The following is a 22,471-nucleotide window of genomic DNA, read 5'->3' as shown; positions in this document are numbered from 1 at the left end:
ACAATAAGTCATAGGCCTGTGATAGCTTTCTCTCTAAATCGATGCTTGGATTCTTAGTTATACAGTAGTTTGGGGATATATTTATATATATTATATAGACTGATTATAATTAGCTCTATATAAACATGAAAGTCTTTGTTTAGATGTATATTGCGTGTATGTAGTCTGTGTGTGGCCTTGTAGTGGTGATTGTGAACATGCTTAGTACTGCTATACTTTGTCAGTGGTTAGAGGAATGGGGGGGGGGAAGGGTTGCTTCCTTTTTTGGTGTGCAGGAAATCAAGTGAGTGTGAGAGAGACTGAGAAATGTATAGAGATCTTAACAAAAGTTTGCCCATCAGAGTTTGTAACAGGACGACATGTGAGAGTAAAAGAGAGTAAATGTTGCCTCAGACAAATTGTCACAAGAGTGGAACAAGAAAGAGCAACACGAGAGCTTTGCAAGTTGCCGCCCCTCTTCCTTGTTTGTCTTGAGTGTGTGGTGGGGTGGGTGTGCATGTGTGCGCGTGTGTGAATGAGTCTAGGCTGGATGCCTGCTCTCCCTGTTTCCCATCAACGTAAAGTGAGAGCAGATGGAAGACTGAGAAGCAAGAGAAAGGAGGAGGAGAAAGAGAAAATAAGAGGGCGAGACAAAGAGGAGACTCTTTAGCTGACTTTTTGATGATCACTGGCTGGAGAAATAAGTCCCACACTAGACCTACACACACTACGATGTCACCGTAGGACACTTACGGTAAGAGCACTGTAAAGTTTAGGGATGCAGCGGGAGGTCAAGGTCAGTTGAGGGGAATTTAGCAGACAGTCCTAGAAAACACAGGAAGTAAAACAATGTGCGTGAGTAGGAGTGTGAAAGAGTTGTTCGTTTTTGGGGGTTTTTTCATCTGTCAGCAGTCTTACAAGAGGGTGGGTAGAGTGAGAGGTTTACACAGCCTGAGGGTGAGTTTTGGTAATCGTTGCCTTCCGTACAAGTGTATAAGACGTCAAAAATAGACTGAGAAAATTGAGGCGTTTTGAAATTAGCTTTCTTTTGGACTATACAACTTTCAAACCAGTCAGCTGTCAGATAAATATATGGCACACCGGGTTTAGCTCTCGTGAAGATATGTTAACATCAGGTGAAAACTGATTTTGACTGCAGTTTTTGTTTTTTTCTGTGACCAAATTTTTTTAAAAAATTTTTTATATCTCATTTGAAAAAATCTTACCAACCCCAAAGTTTTGAATGGTCGTGTATAATACTTTTCTTCAGGTCCAGGAGTTTGTCATGGGCTGTGTAATGTGTATGATGGCTTCGTGTATATCTGTGACTGTAGCATGACCCTGAGCTCCTCCGGTGGCGCAAATAACTCACTGTCAAATAATGCAGTGACAACACACAGCAGTCTCTATCTGATCAGATTATATCTCTGACAGGCTGTTACTGTTAATGGGTAAATAATTAAAAGGTCATTAGAAATGACATGCTTTTATCTGGTAAAAAGAGAGTCATCTCCTCGTTTTGCTATACCTGAGTGCTGTTGTAAGGATTGGCTAAATTTTTCATCAGCTCTTGTCTTATAGGTTGTATATTTAGTTGTGATTTATCACTTAAATGCATTTACAATACATTTTTTATTCTTTACTATTATTATTATTAACTTGCATTTACTTTATATTATTATTATTTTTTTATTATTATTAAAATATGTGTATTGGTTTGGTGTTCAAACACAAGCAAGTTCAATTGTGGCTAGTTGAAATATATAAAAACACACACAGACACAAACTATGTATCAGTATGAAAAAGCTTAACACGAGTAGAAAAGGAAGTTTAGTTTAGTTGTTCAATGTTTTAATCCCGTGAGGGGATTTCAGTAAAAACGGATAAAACAGAAGTAGCTGAGTTCCTCAAATTCTGGTCTATTGTAATAACTGAAGCTGCTAGAAAGGATAACAAAAAGTGAAGAATAAACTAATGTTAAAAATAACACTAACAATAGAAGAAGCGCAGCAGCATGTCACAACCAGTATGACATCATATTATCGGTTATATTTGGTTAAGGAAGCATCACTAATACTGTTTCTCATAGGTTGGGTTAGAGGTTTTGACTGACAGCTCTTTGCATTGTAAATTGTCTCGCACCATTTGAGGTGACTCAACCCATGCAGCCATGTAAAGAATTGCTAGACATCTGTGGTGATAAAAGTATGGCGGATGGAGGGGACAAAAAAAACAAAAAACCCATAGACCTGCATTGAAGGAAGGACCTGAACTGTACAGTACATAGATACCAGCATAAACCGCATAGACATATCTTAAACAAGTTTAATTTAGTTTATCTATTTTGTTTCTTTAACAATGGTCATAATGCAGATTGGCCTAATTTGAATCCATAAAGTAAGACCGTTAACACCTTGGCTGACTGCTAGTTGGTCAGACTAGTTCTTAAGACACATAGTGGCTGTTTATGCTGACTTCAGAATGTCATGGAGATTGCAGATGGGTTACTTTGACCTGAGCCAGTAAGCAGCCACATAAAATGCTAGAAAAAGTACTTGAAACAGCTGCCATCATTAGTCAGATCTCCATCATAGGGCCATAAATGCCAAGCATCTCACACTGGGACGTTTACAAATTCAATTCACACCAAGTTGATGTGACATCTTTAGCCCAAGTTGTATATCTCCAGTGAGATTTTTAACCTTGAACATTGCTCTTTAGCTTCAGCTGCCCATTCCCATGATGCTTTCCTCTGCATGTTTCCTGCGCCCTCTGAGTGAAGCTGAGCAAATGATGAAATCCCAGTGCAACAGTGGCACACTTTTTTGCCCGTTACTGGCTACACAGACATTTAGTAAAGGGTCTGCTTCAGGACTGGTTTGGTAGAGATGATGCTGTTGGCCTGTAATGTATTACTAGATGTCCTTAAGTGTTTCCTGTACTTTCCCAGTGGAATAGTGCTGGATGAGCACTATCTGAACAACATCCCTTCAGTAGCCATTAATATGTAAACTCCCGGGAAAGTTGTCTCTCTTAGTCTTAGCCACCTTTGGCTCTGTTGACCTGATTCAGAGCGATCTTTCAGACTTCCTGAAACTCTGTGGAGGAGTTTTGCATGGTTTACATGTCTGAGGGACACTTTTATAAACGCAGATTAAATTTAAAGCTTAACTCAAAGAAAGCTAATGTTCCAGACCCGTTTCAGTCTTGTGTGTGAGGTGATGTTTACATAACTAAAAGTAAAACATTTTCAAGGAAACATTTTGTTAGCCAATTTTGGAAAAAAACATCTGTTAAACCCAAATATTTGGATAGAGGTTACTTTTTTTGTTAGATTAAACATTAAGCAGACATCCATCAGCAGTGGTGCTGGGAAGTAACCAACTAGCAATGTGGTTTAGCTTTTTCCCCAGAAACAAGGTACATTATTCATATAAAAAGCTGTTGAAACATTGATTTAAAGTGTCAGTTTTTTTCATTATTTTAGTCAAACCTATAAAACACTTTGTAAAAGTAATCAAAATCCAGCTATTTATTCCTTCACTGACATGTAAACTAAAAGTGAATGAATAAATGTAGCATCTTTTATTATACCAGTATTTTTAAACTTTTAGTACTCTTAAAGTTTTATGTGAGAATATTACACTACACACTGATCCTTTAACAAAGCATTGGTGCAAAAACACACCTTGTGGACTATTTTCACAGCATTTCTCCACTGCCACAAATACTGCCTTAACAAATACTCATTTTGTGCACTCTTTACAGTACCGATATTTAAAAATGTTCTTTGAATTTAGCTTTATTGCATGGCAAAAAAAAAAAGCATTACTGTGCCAAAGCACTGACAGAACCCACTGACCTAATGATGTTGTTGAGCACTCCAATTGCAAAAAAATATGCATGCAACTATGAGGCAGCAATGACAGTGCTCTGATCCAGTGGCATAGAGATGTTGGGGGATCCAGTGGGGGTGGCAATCATATTTCAGGGTGACTGTGCCACTCTTTATAACAACCCTGCTAAAATGTAGTGCCAGTATCTTCGCTCATTGGTGCCCCTTCTGCTGGTGGTGATCACCTAGCTTTCCTGTGCCTAGAAACAAGCCTGATCACTATTTTTGTAACACTGCATTGTGCACCGAACTTTATAGCTGAATAAACGAAAGCATAAACTCTCCTAGAATGCTCTTCTCTCTTTTTTATGTGTAGAATTAGAGTGCTTGTTTAATCAGGGGAATCAGTTCATTTCGGTGGTTCATGTAAATATTTAAATGCAATATTTTGCATTGTTAATTATTTTAAATATAAAAGAATAAAATATTATGATGTTAATAAATATAATAAAATATATAAACATTTATATGATTATATTATTAATAAACATTCTTAATATATATTGTAATGTGTGATTAAAAGCTGTGATTCAATTTTGAAAAGATATTGCCTATTAAACAGCTGTGTTTTTGGGTAGGCTTAGGCTACCTTTTGTCAGCAGCTTGTAGTTTAATTAACTATTAAAATGTAGCTGTAGCTGAACTGTTCGGTGATTAATTTGAATGTTGTATAATACATCAATGCTTTAATGGATGGTAATGTATTCACTGTTTTTGTTGTTACAGTGTTGTGCCACACTTGCTGTTGCTAGTCTTTTAGCTTTCCCACAGTCTGTGCACAATACATTGTACAACTATGCGCTTGTTTGTCATTAGCACTTCCCTTTATTGTATGATCTTTCAGAGGTTAGTCAAAGTGTTGCGTTTCACAATGTTTTCACCCCATTCCCTCACCATTTACCATCTGAGTTTGAGTTGCAATGTTTGTGTTGGTGCATTCAGGATTTATACAGTTAACCTGCATTGATGATATGATATATGATATGATACTTTGCACACACAGTGGCATTTCCTTTTGTCTTCGATGGGATTCTAAAGAACCCCTTGTGCAATACACTGCCCTACTTTCAAAACCACTTAATTGTCTTGATTTTCACATTTATTTCCATTCTTTTTTTATTTATAAAAAAAATGTTATTAAAACCAACATTTATTAAACTTAATAGCATGTGACACGACAACTTTTATATATTTATTTATTTATTTATTTATTTGCTTGATCGTTTTATTCTGTTATGATGTCTATTTCTATGGCCCAGATTACAGTCAAAGGTTTTAAAAAATACCCCTCAGGGCACCGGAGATTATCTGAAGTGTTGTGGAACAATAGTGACCAGAACATGCCAGCACACACACAGGCATGTGGGGTATTCTGAGACACACAAAGCTGATCAGGAGACAGGATATTACTCCTTTTGTATGCATATTTAACTTGAATTCACTCAGATATAACCTAAATACACAAATATACACGTGCATGCACTCCTTTACCTTGTTTTTGTTTTGTTTTGTTTTTTTTAATCACATTTCACAGTAACTGACACATATGTCTGTCACTTGATTTCTAGACAGTGTTTGTAAAATCACAAGTCATTGTTTTCTCTCCAAAGAGTTCAGTGTATTGAGTGAGGATTTTCTAGGTGCTGCCTTAAATTCTTTACGGGGCAGATGATGTACTGTATGACACTAACTAACTAACTAACTATTCATTCATTCAAGATTACGGTTTTAGCTTTGAATTTATATGTAAATTATCACTTTAACTTTCTTTGAATTACAGTTCATTTCTCTTTTAAATTCAAATTCAATTTGCAATTCTGCAACCTCAATTTAAATTTCTCATAAAATGAAATTGGAATTTACAATGCAAGTGTGTTTGGAAGGGAGAGTGTGAGTGAATGATTTATGGTATGTGATTAGTAAAATTGAAAGTTTTGCCTCTTTCTTTCTGCGGTTTGTAAGTTTTATACCCCCCCCCCTTTTCTCTGCCTACTTTTTGCTCTCTACATCTTTATTCATTAAGCGGGTCCTGCATTACATAAAGTTTGTGTAATATAATTTTATTTATTAAAAAAGTAGTATCAATATATTTGATATTTTATTCTCTCAGTGACTACTTTCTTGTCACTGTACAGTGAGGGTACAGCCTGACCCTACTGTGGTGGAAGTGAGACAGGTGTTCCTGCAGCATGCGCGTTTGCAAACATACATTTGCATATGTGGTTTTAATGTGTGCATATTGTGGTCGGGGCCTTCTCATTTTGCACCTCCTCTCAGAACCCCTTGTATTTGTTTCTGTGGTTTAATTGGACTCATGTCTGTTTTTCTCTGTAACCCATTTATTTCTGTCTTATTCTGTCACTATTCCTGTAAATCACTCCCTGCATCTTGTACTGCCATGGTGAATTAATATCAGAAAGTTTGCACATTTGGCTTGGGTGTTGTCTCGGTCTCAGTACATTCTGTAATTTATAAATTTTTTGGGTTCAGTCATTATTAACACTTAGAGTGTGAAAGGTCTTATGCATTCCATTGCAAATTAGATTTGCAGTGTAAAGACTGTGTATGTTGATTACACAGATTGCAATGAACTGTGAATTCAAAAATATGAAGACTTATAACCCAAAGTTTTGAGTCTTGGTACTGACAGGTCAGTGGGGGGAGTGAACAACCAGTGCTCTCTTGCCCTCTCAATACCACGACTGAGGCGAGAACCTTGAGCAAGGCACAGAACCCCCAACTGCTCCCTGGGTGCCGCAGCAATATGGCTGCCCACTGCTCCGGGTGTGTGTGTTCTCTACTGTGTGCGTGCACTTGGATGGGTTAAATGCAGAGCAGAAATATCGAGTATGTGTCACCATATTTGGCCACGTCACTTCACTTAACTTCACATTTACTGTGCTTTTCTGGTCCATTTGCTCACTGTATTTTATTATTGAATGGAAGAGCAGCTTGAACATTCAGTTAAATGTCTCCTTTTATGCTCTATGAATAAAGTCATCCCAGTTTCAAACTACATTAATTTAAGTAAATGATGACAGAATTTAGACTTTTAGGAAAATATCCCTTTAAGACTTCCAATTAAACTTGAGTAGGACGTGTACCGATTTGTAAGCCTTTAAATATTTATTTCTGGTTTTCATAATGCAATTTTTTTTACAGTGATTTTTTTATCAAGCTGTGACCACAGTGAAAAACGGCTCTTCCAGAGGTGCATTAAATGCACATACATGTGGTTTCTGTAATTAATTCTTGTGCTGAGGTCACTCTGGAAGTCTCTTTATTGGATGGGTTTCATAAATGCTGTTTTCTCTATTTGGAATTGTGTGTGAGTGTGGATATTTGTTACCTTTCATAGGTTTGGGATCAGATTTTTAAAATGTTTTTCAAAGAAGACATTTACATTCAGCATAGCTCAATTTATATTTGATAAAGTATAACAGTAATATTGAGAATATGTATTCAGCCTTTACGCCAGTCTTCAGACTTGTAACCCAAATGTTTGCATCCTTGCTTGATAAAAAATAATTAATTTCTACTGAAAAAAATCTTACTGACCTTAAACTTTATGCAGTGATGTTTTAGTGTGTTCAGGTATGTTTGTTTGTATAAACGATGTTCTACAATTGTGTCTATCCATTACAATCTCAAAATCAGGATGTACTGGTGCTTTTGTACAAACAAATGATGCTTGAAAATCATTTTGAATCACCATCATCATTAAGCAGTTCACATGTTCTTTCTGGAAGGAAACAAGTTGTTTTGTTCTCTTTTCAGAGAAATCATGATTAATCCTTGAAAAGGAAAAGGGACGGAGAGGGAAGACATGTCATTCTTTGGCTTAGACTGCACACGGAAGAAAGAAAGAGGTACATGCACAGATCTGACATCAGAACTAGAAAACTAGTCTTTCATCACTCATTTTTGTGAGGTTAAAATTGTGGTTGATTTCCCTAAAAGGTTATTGAAAGTTTGTTGTTGTTGTTTTTGTTGTTTTTTTGAGCATCCTAACAAAAACAATCAGTAAATTATACACATAAAAACTTTCCAAAGTCTAAACATTTAAAAAGAGTTTTCCTTTCTTATGCAATAGTTGTTTCACATCAGAAAGTGCAATTTCTCTATTTATTTTCTTCTAGAGGAGGAGAGGAAAATCAGAGCAAATGACAGAGAATATAACTTATCCTTCAAATATGCTGTGAGTATAAATTCAGAAAACTTAAAATCATTATTTCAAACCTGCATAAATGAACATTTATGTTATGTCTGGTGATATAGTTGACAGAATGTCATCATGACCAGTTATTTATGATTCCAACAACACCAACACTTTTTATTTGTCATTGTGTTTCATCACTTATTACTTACATTTGGAAATCTCCACATGTACAGTAACATGATATCAGGACATTACTGAACCATCTTTCATCTCTGTCCTTTCTTCCTGAAGACCAATTCCATCAAGACCTCCAAATACAATCCCTTCACATTTCTGCCTCTCAACTTGTTTGAGCAGTTCCAGAGGATCGCTAATGCCTACTTCCTCTTCCTGCTCATCTTACAGGTGTGTAAAATCCAAGTTAACTGGGTGAAGCATTGGAAAAATGTGTTTGTCAGTCTAAAAATTAAGTAAATCTTAATGAATGAATTAATGAATCTGGATTTGGAAACAAAGTCTGTTCGATTCAAAAGAAGTGACATTCTTTAAAGATGTTGCCTCAGATGCATACAGTATATTTTAGTTTAGTCATGCATATTTCAAAGAATGTGACCATAACATGATGACCCTAACTTCCCATATTAAGCAATATTAAACACATTCAAAATAGCTAAATACTGTACTTGCACAATAATGACGTTTCATGACCCCATGACTTTATTAGTATCACTCTTTACTAGCGTTGACTTTGAGGGAAAGCAGTTGATGGCAGCTATTTTGCATTCATGCAAGTACAGATACCATATACAGTGATAAATGACTGGGGGAGACAATAATCATATCAATAACAGACAATAATCATATTATCATGAATTGTATTTTTAAGCTCATATCACACAGTCATATTAAGTGATATGACTTCTCCCATTCATACTGTATATGTACAAGCCTAACCTCTCTGGCTCACGGTGTATAACTGTAAATCAGTATATTGCTGGCATTACTCGAATATCATGTTTCCACATTCAAAGCACATAAATAAAAAATTTGTTTGTGTTTTGTAGGTTATTCCTGCTATTTCTTCTCTGTCCTGGTTTACCACGGTTGTCCCTCTAGTCTTAGTATTATCAGTGACTGCAGCCAAAGACGCCATCGATGATATTGTGAGTACACACATGTTACAGTATACAGCAAACGAAAGACCTATTTTTTTCCTGAGAGGAAACAACAAGACTGTTTTTGCCAAATTATTCTGAAAAGTCTTTAAAAGGATAGTCCACCCAGAAAAGAAAATTCAGTCATCATTTCCTCACCCTCAAGTCGATCCAAATCTGTATGACTTTCTTTCCTCTGCTCAACACAAAAGAAGATTTGGTGATAACCGAAATGTTTTTCCGATTGACTTTCATTGTGTTGTTTGTCTATACTATGGAATTCAAGGCAACAGAAACTGTTTAGCTTTCGCCATTCTTCAAAATTTCTTCTTGTCTTTCACAGAAGATATGAGGGTGAGGATATGATGACAGAAATAAAATTTTTGGGTGGACTATACCATACATTTTTTGGTTTACTCCACTGTGTTTAAAAACATCTAAGACAATATTATAAATAGAAAATGTCTTCCATCTAAACAATTTTTTTGTCCTAGCCTGCCACAATTGCAACATTTTGTTGATTGTTATGTGCCATGTAGTACTGGATGGCCTTGCCCATTTTGACATGCCCTTAGTCCAAAATCTTCACATCTTCATATCTATTGGATTGTAACTGGTAAGGAGTATGAATCAATTGAAGTATTCTTGAAATCAGGTGACAATGTGGTTTACCCATTAAGTTCTGCTCTCCCCATGTGATCCAGAGGAACTCCAGTCTTTCTGCCAGACCCCAAATTGAGCTAACTTTGGTTTTCCCGTGCTCTGGTTGTGAGTCTAATGGAAATAAACAACATTTTAGTGAGGCTGGCGGCTTTTACTGTAATACTCAGTACATGTCTAATTTTAATGCCCTTTACTTTGACACACAGGCGTCATTTAATAAGTCAAGCAAACTTTCCTCTGAGTAGCAGAGACTCGCAAAGCAAAAGTTTACAGATCTAAAATTTGTCAGCGGTGGACTGGAAAGTTTGATACAATAGTCCTTATGTTCCTGCTAAGGGGAGTGGAGGGGAATTAGGGAATCACACTCCTCGCCCCTCCTCTCCTCTTTTTCTCCCTTCTAAAAACTGGGATGAGCTGGTTTCTGGATGCAGAAGGTCTTGGCGTTTGACCATTCAGCCCATGAGGGTTTCTGTTATCTTTTTCTTTTTGCTTTCATTTGGCTTCTTAATGATTTTTCTTCAGGTTTTTCTTTTTTCTTCTTTTCTGACAGAATCGCCACAGAAGTGACAGAAAGGTGAATAACCGTAAAGTGAATGTGCTCATCAGTGGAAAGTGAGTGGCTGTCAAATATTGTTTGTCACCCTCTCTCAGTCTTGTTACCTATACACCTTTTTTCATACAAGGATTTCACATAACACCAATGCATGCATTGCATCAACATGCAATCAGAGCTGTTGTAGGTTTGATAGTTTACCAACAAGTAGTTTTATATTTCCTATATTCTTTACACAACTTTGAATGTATCTTTCATTTTGGTACATGATAATGACTCAAGAGTGTTTCAGTAAAATGTATCACCAATACTATTAATAGTTTCAGAAATTCTTCCTTTTTAGCTCAGATCTAGTGCATAAAAAGGAAAGTCATGGGAAATTGTATTTATAGAGCACGAGTTTAACACAACCACAGCTGATCCAAAGTGCTTTACAATAATAATAAATAAATAAATGTAAAAAGCTTTTTCCATTTTCTTCAGCAATTATATGTGGGCTTTTTAGAGCAAAAAAAGGTGGGATTTAATTAGTTAGTCCCCTTATTTGTCTCTGGAATGATTTGAATTTTCAAATTACTACAAAACAAACACATCAATCACAACAGGACACAGCTGTAGACACACAGAGAGGTTCTTCCTGTTGTTGTGACCTGTTCTCATGTTTTTACATCACACACACACACACACACACTAGCTGCTAGAATGATGCCTCAGAGTTCTATTTTTCTATTTTTGAAATAATTTCCAGGTGGTCCCTCATGATATTTAAAGTGTGTCAGTATCAAGCTCATCAAGAATGTGCATTCATAATTTATGTTGAGTTTAATAGAAACATATAACCCACACAACCTAAGTGTTGAAAATATTGTGTTGTAATCATAATTATGTGGTTTATGTGGTAGACATAAATTTTTCTTTCTTTTTCACAATAGACTGATAAGCGAGAAATGGATGAATGTGCAAGTGGGAGACATCATAAAGCTGGAGAATAACCAGTTTGTCACAGTAATACATTTTACAGATTTAGATTTATATTAAATTTACCTGCAACATTTAACTTTATATCTTTACTTAAAGATTTAGGAGCAGATGCATATGAATGAATGAACATCACCTTGTCTCTCTGTATCCTCCTCACAGGCAGATTTGCTCCTGTTGTCCAGCAGCGAACCTCTCAACTTAATCTACATTGAGACTGCGGAGCTGGACGGGTGAGTACAAGAAACACAGTAGAAGCATTGTTGTTTTTATGTTCGTGCAGCTATATTAAATACATTTGTGTTGTTTTAAAATACTTTTTAAAATACTGTTTTAAAATTGTGTTTTTGTACAGTTATGTGTTTCTTTTTTTTCCCTTTTTCACACAGAGAAACCAACTTGAAGGTTAAACAGGCTCTGACTGTAACAGGAGACATGGGGGACAATTTAGAGGCTTTGGCTGCATTCAATGGTGAGGAAAAATAGAGAGCGAGAGAGAGAGAGAGAATACCTTGCTATAGTTAAAAGTATAGTTCACCAAAAAAAGAAAATTCTCTCACTGACCCTCAAGTTATTCCAGGTTTGAAAACATGATGCGAAAGTTTAGAAAAGGGCAGTGCATTGCTAGTCAACCACCGAATCAGCTTGTCCTGTCAGTCTAATCTAAGATTGTAGCATTTAGCTCTCTCTTAAATCATTGGTTTGCTGTTAAGTAAACTGTCATATTAGCAGAAACTTTAAAAAATACACTTTCTCCTCCATCATTGCAGTCTATGGATGTTCCAAGCAACAACGGACTTCTATCACCAAAGCAGAACGCTTCTCCATTTCTTCAGTTTGATATTAAAGTCAAGTCAAGTCACCTTTATTTATAAAGCGCTTTAAACAAAATACATTGCGTCAAAGCAACTGAACAACATTCATTAGGAAAACAGGGTGTCAATAATGCAAAATGACAGTTAAAGGCAGTTCATCATTGAATTCAGTGATGTCATCTCTGTTCAGTTAAATAGTGCCTGTGCATTTATTTTCAATCAAGTCAATGATATCGCTGTAGATGAAGTGACCCCAACTAAGCAAACCAGAGGCGACAGCAGCAAGGAACCGAAACTCCATCGGTGACCAAATGGAGAAAAAACCTTGGGAGAAACCAGGCTCAGTTGAGGGGCCAGTTCTCCTCTGACCAGACGAAACCAGTAGTTCAGTTCCAGGCTGCAACAAATCAGATTGTGCTGAAGAATCATCTGTTTCCTGTAGTCTGTTAACAAAAGTCAAAAGAGCTATGCAATTCCCCAAAAAGTTAATATAAATGAAATGTAACTGAGAACTCCTAAATCTTTTCAACTTCTGAGCAATAACATTTTCCTCTGGTCTTCTCTGTGCTTTCTTCAGGGGAGGTGTGCTGTGAGCCTCCTAACAATCGTCTGGATCGCTTCACGGGCACGCTGACGTTCGACTCGCAGAAATACTCGCTGGACAATGAGCGAGTCCTGCTCAGGGGCTGCACGCTCAGAAACACTGACTGGTGTTTTGGCCTGGTGCTGTTTGCAGGTAATAAATTCAGGCAGATGTGTGGTATATGCTCTGGAGCTGTCAGGTGTCCCAGTTTAATTCTTCTTTATTACTACGGAGAATGTGGCTGGTGTACTCTTTTGAGGCTGTAAAATGGTTTGCCAGTCCATAGACTAAATAGACTAGACCCAAACTGGCTCTTAAATAACGTACTGTACTGGATTTATGGTTGAAATCATTATAGTGGCTTGCTCTTCTGAAGTAAAAGTGGTCTGGTTCATTTATACAGCATGTTATGTCTTCAGGCCCAGACACCAAGTTGATGCAGAACTGTGGGAAGAGCACCTTTAAGAGGACGAGTATCGATCGACTTATGAATGTACTGGTGCTCTTTGTAAGTTAAATGCTCTTTCACTTCAAGATATGCAAGATATGATGTATATAAGTGCTGTCAAATGATCAATCGCAATGAATCGCATTCAAAATAAAAGTTTTTGTTTACATAATATATGTGTGTATACTGTGTATATGTTTATTATGTATATATAAATACAAACATGCATGTGTGTGTGTGTGTGTGTGTGTGTGTGTGTATATATATATATATATATATATATATATATATATATATATATATATATATATTTATATATATATATATATATATATATATATATATATATATATATATATTTATATATATATATATATATATATATATATATATATATATATATATATATATATATATATATATATATATATATATAAATATACACATTACAGATTGGAGAATATTTGGTCACTATAAGTTACTAACCAAGGTTGTGTGTTGTTTTTTGTAGATTTTTGGGCTTCTGGCTCTGATGTGTATTATTCTGGCTGTGGGGAATTGGATTTGGGAAAACCATGCAGGGTCAAAGTTCAAAGCCTTTCTTCCACGAGAAGAGAACACTGTGTTTTCAGCGTTTCTCACTTTTTGGTCCTACATAATAATCCTCAACACTGTGGTGCCCATCTCACTATATGTCAGGTAGAATGTGTTCATGTACTGTATACTTGTTTGTTTTCTGTAAAATTATATGAAAATGAAGAAATGAAAAAAAAACTAATTTAAAAAATGACTGTCATTTTCATTCTCTGTTTACATTGCAGTATGGAAGTGATTCGGTTAGGTAACAGTTACTACATTAACTGGGACAGGACCATGTATCATGCACAAACTGACACGCCAGCTGAGGCTCGAACCACAACACTCAATGAAGACCTCGGTCAGATCAAATACGTCTTCTCAGACAAAACCGGCACGCTCACCCAGAACATCATGACCTTCAACAAATGCTCCATTAATGGGAAATCTTATGGTCAGGACCAGTCCCATATGCATTATTTGTTTATTTTATTTATAGGCCTATTTTATTTCAGAAGATTGCCAATGGTTACATTCCAAGACATAAAAGTCCCCTGCAGCGATCAAACAGCCAGATACTGTTTGAACTTGAAAGTGTGTTTTCTCTGCCCTACAGGAGATGTTATTGACCACTATAGTGGACAGAGACTGGAGATCACAGAGGTGAGAAACAAAGTCTCAAACAATCACCAGGGGTTTTAATGAGTCTGCTGGGTTAATAAGTTTGAGTTTGATGATAGGAAATGACACCAGTGGATTTCTCCTTTAACCGGCTTGCGGACCCCAAATTCCTCTTTTATGATCACAGTCTGGTAGAGGGTGTAAAACTGGAGCTTCCAGACGTTCATGCTTTCTTCAGATTACTCGCTCTCTGTCACACTGTCATGGCAGAAGAAAAAAGGGAGGGTGAGTGATTGAGTATAATATGCCTTTCATTTTTACTGTTTGTGTACATTAAAACATGAATAGTTTTATTTTTGTTTATTCTGTAGGTGATCTGGTGTACCAGGCCCAGTCTCCTGATGAGGGCGCTCTGGTTACGGCTGCACGTAATTTCGGCTTTGTTTTCCGCTCACGCAGTCCTGAGACAGTGACAATAGAGGAGATGGGGGTTCAGAGGAGCTATGAGCTGCTAGCCATCCTGGATTTTAACAATGTGCGAAAAAGGATGTCTGTAATTGGTATGCTCACTTGTGATTGAGCAAATAGTTCACCCAAAAATAAGAACTTGTTGAAAATGTACTCGCCCTTGGGCCATCCAAGATGTGAATCTGTTTGTTTCTTCATCAGAACAGATTTTGAGAAATTTATCATTGCATCACTTGCTCACCAATGGATACTCTGCAGTGAATGGGTGCCGTCAGGCCGAGAGTCCAAACAGCTAATGAAAACATCACAATAATCCGACTTGACTCGTGCCCATCAATTATTGTCTTATGAAGCAAAAAGTTGCAAATTCATAAAGACGTTTTTAACTTCAATTCGTTGCTTAAGGAGTTTTCAAGCACTGTTTACAAGTGAAAGACATTCTAAACAAATACATCGGTGTGTTTTGATTTGAAATCAGGGGACTGACTTTTTCACTAGATTAATTCAAGCCATGTAAAGCTATAATTCTCAGAATCAGTTCATATGAAGAAACAAACTCCTCTTTATCTTGGATGGCCTGATTGTCAGGAAATACACAACATGATTTTATCTTTGGGTGAACTTTTGCTTTAAGAAGGCTCCATGGTTCTTCTCATATATTGTGTTTTTGTGTGTGATATATGTGGGGTTTTTTTTCCTTTCAGTTCGTAATCCAGAGGGCAAGCTCTCCCTGTACTGTAAAGGAGCAGACACCATCATATATGAGCGACTACATCCCTCCTGCAGTGAAGTGATGAAGGTCACCACAGAGCACCTCAATGTGAGTCAACACCAGAGGGCTCTAGTGAGTCTACAAGGAGAATGCTTTATCTCAAACACTTTAGACAATATAACTCTGTTCCAAAACCTTGTGAGCTGCCTTCCTGACTTCTGTCTACATGGGTGGTAAACTATTTGTTTCTTAACTCAAATAGAATATCATAAGCACGTGATGTCCATTGAAATCTCTGCAGATTTCCTCACAGCAGGAATGCTAAATATTGGCCATTAACTATATATTTGATTGTGCATTCTCTCACAATCTTTTTTCTCTCTGCCTCTGTAGGAGTTTGCTGGTGAGGGGTTGAGAACTCTTGTTCTAGCATATAAGGATTTGGATGAGGAATATTTTTCAGAGTGGAAACAGCGCCACCATGAGTCCAGTGTGGGTCTGGAGGACCGGGAGGAGAACCTGGAGAAATTATACGAGGAAATAGAAAAAGATATGATGGTATGCACAAAACACTAAATATATCCAGCACACACACACACAGATATATATATATATATATATATATATATATATATATATATATTGAATCAGTCATTCGCCTGCATCTCTTGTGTTTTTGGTATGTAATTTCATATGTAGATGGCACACTTTATACTTACTATAGCCATTTTATTCAACCAAAAAAAAAAAAAAAAACTAAAAAATGAAATGTTAATTTACCCTAAATGTTGGCTGTTTTTAAGAATAAAAAGCTAAAGTGTTTTTGTGTTGTGCTTTTTGTGTAGTTAATTGGAGCCACAGCCATAGAGGATAAACTTCAGGATGGAGTCTCTCAGACGATTGAACTGCTGGCCAGAGCAGAAATCAAAATCTGGGTGCTCACTGGTGACAAGCAAGGTGCTTCGTTATTTCTTTATGCTATTTGTGACCTTTTTTTCTCATCCCAAGTGTTATGTGAAAAATTGGCATATCTGATCACTCTAACATTACTGACATGATTAAAGTAAACCTGATGTGTTTGCATTGCCTAATTTTCTGTGCTGTGCATCTCGTGCCATGAGGGAGGAAGAAAAACATCAAGCAAGACAATCTCTTCCCAAAGACTATTTTTGTAATTAAACTCAAACTTCTATGCTGTACATTATGAATGTGCAATGATTCAGTTATGTAACATAATGAGGTCAGTGCTTGTGTCATTTATAATCATTATGTAATGTACTGATTACCCACCATTTTTGTGTGCTTTCATGGTTGGCAGGATTGTTAATTAAGTTCTTTTATTAATAAATTACCAAATGGCCCTCTGAAAACGTTTATAAAATGTCTTTCTCTAAAAGAGACCGCTGAGAACATTGGCTACTCGTGTAACCTGCTGAGGGAGGAGATGAACGACGTGTTTATTGTTGCAGCGAACTCACCAGAGGAGGTCAGACAGGAGCTGAGGTAATAGATCTCATGCAGATGACATAATATGTATTATACTAAAACACATGGAATTATTTGGGTGGTTGTTCACAAAATGGGTGTTTTATGAGACAATTTAAATGATTTCAGTTAAATTCCATATCCAAAATTTAGCTTGTGAAAGCATGAATCTTTTTCCAGCCAAGGTTTTTTTTTTTTTTTTTTTTTTTCGTATGTTTCTACAGTTGTCTCTTTTTTTGTTTTGTTTTTTTGTAAAGGGATGCCCGTCTAAAGATGTGTCCTGATACTGAACAAGACAAATTCCTCATTCCTGAGATTATCCTGGGTAATACTCCAAAAGTGGTTGAGGATGAAAACGTGAACGGAGAGTACGGCCTGGTGATAAATGGACACAGTTTGGTGAGAAACAGGAACCGTCTCTTTCCCTCCTCTGTACTGAAAGTGACTCTTGGGACTGAGATGGGTGTTGCTGCACAGAGTGAAACCATCCCATTTCCTGTTGTTTTTGTGTACAGTATGTCATGTTTTCATACTCCAGTGTAATTGTATGGGGTTTTTGTGTTTGTAGGCGTTTGCTCTGGAGAGCAACATGGAGCTGGAGTTTTTGCGGACGGCTTGCATGTGCAAGACGGTCATCTGCTGTCGGGTGACTCCTCTGCAGAAAGCTCAGGTGGTGGAGCTGGTCAAGAAATACAAGAAAGCAGTCACTCTAGCGATAGGGGATGGAGCTAATGATGTCAACATGATTAAAGGTGAATTCAGCTTGACAATAATATCGATGCATATCAAAATCAAAATTCTTAGGAATCAATGAAATTTTAGACAGAATGTGATTGTTTTTTTGTTTTGTTTTTTCAACTTGATCATAGCAATGCAGTTACATGATTTGTATGATTTTAAGTATTAATATTGTGATTTAACTGACTGAGCTAATTGTCTTTCCTTTTCAGTCAATTGGTACAGCTTTTTGACAGCTTTTATTTTTATTTATTTTTGTAAATGTGTGTGTGTGTGTGCATATATGTGTATATATGTATATAAAATGTTATTCTCTTTATTCTTCTGCAGCAGCTCACATTGGTGTGGGTATCAGCGGTCAGGAGGGGATGCAGGCTGTGCTGTCTAGTGACTTTTCTTTTGCTCAGTTCCGTTTCCTGCAGCGCCTCCTGCTGGTACATGGGCGCTGGTCATACCTGCGCATGTGCAAGTTCCTGCGGTACTTCTTCTATAAGAACTTCACTTTTACCTTTGTGCATTTCTGGTACGCATTTTTTTGCGGCTTTTCTGCTCAGGTGAGCCAAGTGCAACAGAACTGAAAATTCTTCTTTTTTTTCTTGCAATTACCCTTGCAAAGACGTATTAATGTAAATATAAAAATAATGTGAGATTCTTGCATGTCTTTCTAGACCGTATATGATGAAGGCTACATCACTTTGTATAACTTGGTATACACTGCCCTGCCTGTTCTGGGAATGAGTTTGTTTGACCAGGTAGGGTTTTTTGTGTTTGTGTGTGTTACATGATATGAAAACTCATTTATGTCTGTTTATGTCCAAACTATTCTGATGATACTCGATTCAGACAGCTGAGGAAGGCTATTGAAGAAATATATGTTTTTTTACTATTAACCTTGAAGAAACATTAAAAAATGTCAATTGTGTGTTAAAAAGATGAATGTATTTCAACTGTATATTAATGGTTTGAAATAAACCATTATTTAGTTAATTGAGATTAGTTTTTTTCTGTTTCTCCAGGATGTGAATGCTGGCTGGAGTCTCGAGTACCCTCAGCTGTATTTGCCAGGACAGTTGAGCCAGTACTTCAGTAAACGTGCTTTCATGATGTGTGCACTTCACAGCTGGTACAGCTCTCTAGTGCTGTTCTTTGTGCCTTATGCTGCCACATATGACACTGCGAGAGACGACGGCAAAGATGGGGCAGACTATCAGTCATTCGCACTGATTACTCAAACCTGCCTCACCGTCACTATGTGTGTACAGGTCGGTATATCCCTGCATTGCAGATAATGTGTATGCATTTAATTTGTTTAGATGTTTTAGTTATCCTAATTTCTTCTCTATATTCCCCACAGCTGGGACTGGACCTCTCGTACTGGACTGTTGTTAACCATATCTTTGTTTGGGGAAGTTTGGGAATGTTCTTCATACTGACCTTCGCCATGTACACTGATGGACTTTTCCAGTTACGTCCATCTTCTTTTGCGTTCATAGGTATGCAGGGCTTGCATTGTCTCTATATTGTGTTAGTTAGGGTTTTTTTTTGGGATGCAAAATTGTCAAAATATGTCAAAAATGTGTGTGCGCGCAAAAAAAACAAAAAACATTACTCTAAAAATTGTATGTACACTGTATATATCAGTCATATATTTTATTTTTATTTTGTTTAATATGTAGTGATGTTTGATTTTGGTGTTATATTAGAGTTATCATCTAATAATAAAATGGTTAAAATGCTTTACAAAAGCTGAATGACTGTGCAATTATTGTTATTATTATTATCATTATATTTTTTGCTCATTTAAATGTTTTATTATTAGATGAAAACAATACAATAAAATGCATAAGGATATGTGAAAAAAAAAAATCCTTTTCCATTCCAATTTGAAATATGTCATGTCACATACTGTTTTTCATATTCATTTTCTAGAAAAACTGTTTTGTATGGAGTATATACAGTGTGTGTATGTTGTGTTTTACAGGAACTGCCAAAAATTGTCTTAACCAGCCCAACGTGTGGCTGACTGTTGTATTGACGGCTATACTGTGTGTGCTGCCTGTGGTTGCGTACCGGTTCATCTACAGCCAGATCTCTCCTACCATCAATGAGAAGGTATAGAGTTACTTAACATCCCATTATTGATCCTCAAATAGAGGGCAAATCAGAGTTCCAGTTACTGACCGAATAACAGTAAAATACATAATTATCCAATGAAATATTATCATATCAATTACTTGAAAATTGAAGATTGTTTATAAAACACATTATACATTGGCATGTTCTGAATATGAATTGATTGACAATGTTTACATGCACATCAATGAAATGCATTGATGTTGCTGATATGGATTGGTGGATGGATGGATGGATAGATAGGTGAACAAATGAACAATTCTGTTTTGATTGTTAAATACAGGTGAGACATAAGGTGTGTCAGATGAAGGAACCTGCTCCTCGTCCGCGCCGCACCAGGCTCAGCCGAAGGAGCACACGTCGCTCTGGTTATGCCTTCTCTCACGCCCATGGTTATGGTGACCTTGTGACCTCTGGCAGATTTCTGCGGCGAAATGCGCTCACTAGCTCCACGGGATTGATTCCCACAGGACGCTCGCCTGGCTTCAAGCCCACAGGATGGTCTGCGTGTTACAGCCCGGTCGGGCGAGAACAAAACCCCAAACAGAAAGTAGAACCAACGTCACTGCAGCTGTTTCGTGCGGTTAAAGACTCTTTGTTTTGAGGGTGCAGCTTTTTAAACGAAAATCTTAAATGCTTGTTTATAGGGTTTAAACTCTTGGGGACAATTTCACAGCTGCTGTGTTATGTCAATATGTATATAGCAGAATATATATATATACGCACACTAAGAACAATAGACTTGATTCCTAAAAGTACTAAATCTTGTTTGGGAGTGTGCATGGACACACTTATCACTCAGAATGCAAGTGTGGTTTGCAGCATGAACAAACTAAAATAACCATCATCCTGAAGGACAGAGATTACTTGTCCTGTCATCAGTACTATAGAAGCGACAGACAAACTCGACTGTAAAAGTGAAAAAAACAATAACACGCCTATGATGTCATAGAAGAAGTCACGAGTGATGTATTTCCTGTACTCTTCCTCTTCCGGGTGCTATGTCCACTAATGCATTTGACTGTCTTTGAGTCCTGAGTTAAATATATCCCACACATAACATTGTTAATTTCATTACTCAAAGGGGTCATGTCATATTTTTATCCTTTCCCTGAGGTACATTTGTAATGTTTATCAAACAGTCCTAATTTAGTTTCCCCGCCCTCTCAAGGCCTTTAGGATCAAAAAGGCCTTTTTGGTACTATACCTTAAAGAGCTCAATATAAGAGCCTTCTTAGGATGTGACATGATGGCCTATTCACACCAAGAATGTTAACTATTTCATTAACTGTATTAGGGTCTACACCAGCACATGATAATATTGTTTACTAAAAGTGTGTGCTACAGTTTTGTTGTCTGCCACTTTAAATGCTCTAGCTCTTTAAAGGATGGATTTTGTTTGGCTGTCAATGTCTTTGTTTTTTTTTGTTTGTTTTTTTATCAGCTGGGGAAATTATTTTGCAAGTAATTAATTATTGTTATAGTGTGTGCTGTGCTGTCCTTTTTAGATTCATTTTTAAAACAATATCTGCATTGTTGATGTTATCATTGTTGTGAATGGTCCTTAACAGTCCAATGAAATGGTTCTTTACTCTTATCTTTACCAGCTTGTTACCAGCAAGAACAATCTTATCCATTATAGTATCAATCCCACTTCCTCCTCATTATTTTACTGTGATTAGGCAGTCCAAGTTGCTAAATGTGAAAGGTATGTGTTAATGTATTCATCACTTTGACAACACAAAGACACAGCTTCCAGAACAAGACATTTTTGCAGCTTTGTTTCTATACATGCTTTTTCTTTGGACTAGGACAAGGGTATAGACTTCTGAATGTTTCATTATGTTTACATCCCCAAGTCGTATATTTCAAAAGATCAAGGAAGCATCCATTTTTCATGTCGTGACTTCATTATGTCAGAGATAATAAGAAATAAAGGGAGACCAATGTGAACATATTTATAGTATTAAATACTGAGTGCCTTGCAAAAGACTTTGAATTAAAGATCAATGTTAGCACAAGGAGTTCTTATGGTTCGGGAACATACAAGTGTATTTTCAGTGCAGTAAAATACATTTTAATTTAGCTTTTACTCGGTATACTAATAAACATCACATTCATACTCTAATTGTACTATGCAAATCCTGTAAAAGCAAAAACATTTTGTACAAATAAACTACTTTTTAAAATATTGTATAAAACTGTACATTTGATCAAGTCTTTTTAGTTACACATGGCTGTTAAAAGTTCACCCTGAAATGAAGATGTCATTAATCTGCCATTGAAAAAAACAAAAAAGCACCATAGAAGGATCATACAAATTTGCCCCCTTTACTGTATTTACTGTAAGCCTTCTACAGATATAACTTTGTGTTGGTTATTGACTTCCACTCATGTGGGCTGTTAGTCACTGCAACCTTTTTTTTTTTCTGTTCCACAGTCATTTGGATGAATCAACATGATGACAGAATATACATATTTGGGTGAACGGACCTTTCAGTTCTTTTGAT

At 36.6% G+C, this 22,471-nt stretch overlaps 1 protein-coding gene across 3 annotated transcripts; it reads left to right on the top strand.

The window, feature by feature from the left end:
• Positions 1 to 176: 176 nt before the first annotated feature.
• LOC113096090 (phospholipid-transporting ATPase ID-like) lies at positions 177 to 22,155 on the top strand. 3 transcript variants are annotated; one of them, XM_026261487.1, is made up of 28 exons: positions 177 to 733; positions 7,653 to 7,744; positions 8,015 to 8,073; positions 8,326 to 8,439; positions 9,099 to 9,197; positions 10,402 to 10,463; positions 11,337 to 11,409; positions 11,545 to 11,615; positions 11,772 to 11,854; positions 12,775 to 12,933; positions 13,200 to 13,288; positions 13,740 to 13,927; positions 14,050 to 14,258; positions 14,421 to 14,467; positions 14,545 to 14,710; positions 14,797 to 14,985; positions 15,598 to 15,713; positions 15,999 to 16,163; positions 16,451 to 16,562; positions 17,003 to 17,108; positions 17,348 to 17,489; positions 17,659 to 17,842; positions 18,162 to 18,382; positions 18,497 to 18,580; positions 18,845 to 19,090; positions 19,183 to 19,321; positions 19,810 to 19,940; positions 20,245 to 22,155. In XM_026261487.1, exons 2-28 carry the CDS (start codon positions 7,702 to 7,704, stop codon positions 20,563 to 20,565), a joined length of 3,618 nt encoding a protein of 1,205 aa, XP_026117272.1. In that variant the 5' UTR covers positions 177 to 733; positions 7,653 to 7,701; the 3' UTR covers positions 20,566 to 22,155. The 3 variants fall into 3 exon arrangements, with proteins under 3 accessions (XP_026117272.1, XP_026117270.1, XP_026117271.1); XM_026261485.1 differs by having other exon boundaries at positions 180 to 733; positions 18,159 to 18,382; XM_026261486.1 differs by lacking the exon at positions 177 to 733 and adding an exon at positions 829 to 936 and having other exon boundaries at positions 18,159 to 18,382.
• Positions 22,156 to 22,471: the final 316 nt, after the last annotated feature.

The sequence above is a fragment of the Carassius auratus genome, unplaced genomic scaffold (genome assembly GCF_003368295.1).
Source record: "Carassius auratus strain Wakin unplaced genomic scaffold, ASM336829v1 scaf_tig00215868, whole genome shotgun sequence".
NCBI classification, from domain to species: domain Eukaryota; kingdom Metazoa; phylum Chordata; class Actinopteri; order Cypriniformes; family Cyprinidae; genus Carassius; species Carassius auratus.
Note: the sequence above shows the minus strand (reverse complement) of the source record. Positions and strands in the feature narration are given on the sequence as shown.

Excerpts from the sequence above, each read along its gene's own strand:
- LOC113096090 (XM_026261485.1), top strand. The coding sequence starts at position 7,702 with ATGTCATTCTTTGGCTTAGACTGCACACGGAAGAAAGAAAGAG. Across the intron at positions 15,714-15,998 it reads TCACCACAGAGCACCTCAAT|GAGTTTGCTGGTGAGGGGTT; the intron begins GTGAGTCAACAC and ends CTGCCTCTGTAG. Across the intron at positions 18,383-18,496 it reads TTTGCGGCTTTTCTGCTCAG|ACCGTATATGATGAAGGCTA; the intron begins GTGAGCCAAGTG and ends ATGTCTTTCTAG.